Genomic DNA, 2,380 nt, shown 5'->3' with positions numbered 1-2,380 from the left:
GTACACATTTTTGTATTATGTAAATTATGGGATTACTGCCATGCTATCTGCTGTTGAGTTCATACCAACAGATTTTCACGAGAGCAGAAATCATGCTCTCCATTTAGACTAAGGGTTTGCAAATTTTTTTTTTCCTGAAGGGAACTCAATGAATTTTGTGTTATTGGTATGTAAAAATATTGTGATACTTGCTGTATATTTAATGTGGTCCCTCTGTTCATGTATCTGACTGAAAATTATCTCACATGATTGTAATTTATGACCACAATAAAATTCAGACTTAAGCTAAATTTCTAAACTTTATTATAATAAATACATTTTCACTTATAAAGTACACATCCACCTTCCATTGCTTTGAAAAGAAGAAAAAAAGTCTTTGGCTAAAAATACACACACAGCATTACAAGTAACAACTACTACAGGTATAAGTAAATAAGTAATATTCCACATGTTTTGATTCAAGAAAATTTGATAAGCTAAATGTTACAATTTATAACATTTCATAAATAGAAATAGGATCAGGATTATTTTAGCAAGTAAATTGCTAAGCCAGCTTGTTCAAAATTAATCAGCCAGTTACTTATTTTTCTCTCACATAAGGAATGCCTTTTTTTAAGAGGGGGGGGGTGCTATGAAGGCTGGAAATGGGTTGGGAATGTCCAAAGTAACAGCTGAGATAAATTAATTTTACGGCAAATAGGCATGTCAAATTCTATAGAAGAATCACGAGTTGCTAGCAACCAATTCTTTTAGATTTTTCAAGTATTTTGATTTGAGATCCCTTGTACAACATCCAAGTAATTCACCTTCATCTATGAGATGAACCTAAATGTGAGTTGAGATGCTCGAGAGTTTATTGGTGATTGCTCTCAGTCTGAGGCTTAGTCTGTAGTAAACTGCTTAGGACGGAGCTCTTTTCAATTCCAGTTCACATGCACTGACAAGCCAATGCATTGTGAATGATAGTTCAAAATAAACTTTCCCTTGTTTAAGAAATCTTGTATAGACTAGATGAAGTTGCAAAACAACTTCTTTTTGAGTGGTGTTGGTTTTTTGATGACCGCACGAACCGCTTCAATGAACACCTCTTGAAGACCCTCATTAGCTTTTGCAGAACATTCAATGTAACGTGAAGCATTAATTTTCTTGCGCATTCTTCTACCTTCTGCAGTGGTAACACTGTCTGCCTGTGTCTCTCGCAAGTCTGTTTTGGTGGCTGTAAAAGAAGCAGGGTGGCTTTGAGATTATCATAATGTATGGTATTTATCTCTGCATATGAATTTACTGTATTAAATTTGAGCTGGGCTGGGATAACCCAGTGAAACAGTTATTTCAAATTTGCAATAGTAATAGTTACATGTTAATTGATGAGTTAAAAAATTTAAACGTACCAACAAGAACAATGGGCACATTTGGACAATGCTGTCTTATTTCAGGGAACCACTTGCTGAAAATGTTCTCAAATGAACTGTGGCTACCAACCGAAAAGCACAGTAGGAAGCAATCAGTCTGAAAAACACAAGAGTGATGGACAAAACAAATGAAACAAAATAACATTGAATTTTAAACTTGTGTAAGAGGAGGGATCAAATTTGTTTAACTCACATTAGGATAAGAGAGTGGTCGAAGCCTCTCGTAATCTTCTTGACCTGCAGTGTCCCAAAGAGTCATGTTGAATTCCTGCCCGTCCACTGCCAGATTGTCGGAATAATTGTCGAAGCTAGAGAGACCACAAAAGAGGAACACACATGAGAACACACTGCTCTGACACCAGTCCCAGCCTCACGGGGTGCCCCCACGCTGGCTGGGTGGCCCACCCTCCGGGCGCCGGGGCGAGACGGTGCCGGTTGGGTGGCCTACACCGGAGGCGCCGAGCGCCCAGCGCCGAGCGCCCAGCGCCGAGCTTCGTACTCACACAGTCGGGACGTACTCCGTGGGGAACCTCCTGGACGTGTACGTGATGAGCATGCACGTCTTGCCCACCATGCCGTCGCCCACGGCCGTGATCTTGATGGGCCTGATCCTGCCGGGCACGCAGGCCTGGTCCGACAGGCCGTGGCTGCTCTTGGTGCTGCTCTTCTTGCGGGTGCGGCCCGCCTTGCCGCTCCAGCAGCTGCTGCCCATCTTGGACCTGCGGACACGACACACAACGGTTAGGCGAGCGCCGACACTTGCAGGCAGCCTTCAGGGGCCAAGTGAATCCCGTGGGGGGGGGGGGTGTCCACCTACGTGTGCTCGGGCGCTGGGCTAGGTTGGCGACGGGTCTTATATTTTGAACCTCGTCCTCCCCTGCCTCACCGTAGGGCGGGGCGCAGCAGAGACCGAAAAAGGAAGCGGGACGTGGGGCGCCAGGAAATGTCCCCCGCCCCGCCCCGTCTCC

At 44.1% G+C, this 2,380-nt stretch overlaps 1 protein-coding gene across 1 annotated transcript in view; it reads right to left on the bottom strand.

Moving 5' to 3' along the window:
* Positions 1 to 280: 280 nt before the first annotated feature.
* LOC113213853 (ras-like GTP-binding protein RhoL) overlaps positions 281 to 2,380 on the bottom strand; it is a 29,450-nt gene continuing 27,350 nt past the window's right edge. The window contains exons 2-5 of the mRNA XM_026433059.2: positions 1,916 to 2,131; positions 1,606 to 1,720; positions 1,392 to 1,509; positions 281 to 1,216 (exon numbers count right to left, since the gene is read on the bottom strand). Of these exons, the coding sequence (XP_026288844.2) occupies positions 1,008 to 1,216; positions 1,392 to 1,509; positions 1,606 to 1,720; positions 1,916 to 2,124 (651 nt within the window). The 5' untranslated portion in view covers positions 2,125 to 2,131 and the 3' untranslated portion in view covers positions 281 to 1,007. The remainder of the gene's footprint in view (positions 1,217 to 1,391; positions 1,510 to 1,605; positions 1,721 to 1,915; positions 2,132 to 2,380) is intronic.

The sequence above is a fragment of the Frankliniella occidentalis genome, unplaced genomic scaffold (assembly GCF_000697945.3).
Source record: "Frankliniella occidentalis isolate FOCC.00 unplaced genomic scaffold, Focc_3.1 Scaffold12, whole genome shotgun sequence".
Taxonomy (NCBI): domain Eukaryota; kingdom Metazoa; phylum Arthropoda; class Insecta; order Thysanoptera; family Thripidae; genus Frankliniella; species Frankliniella occidentalis.
This window is presented reverse-complemented; position numbering and strand designations above follow the sequence as displayed.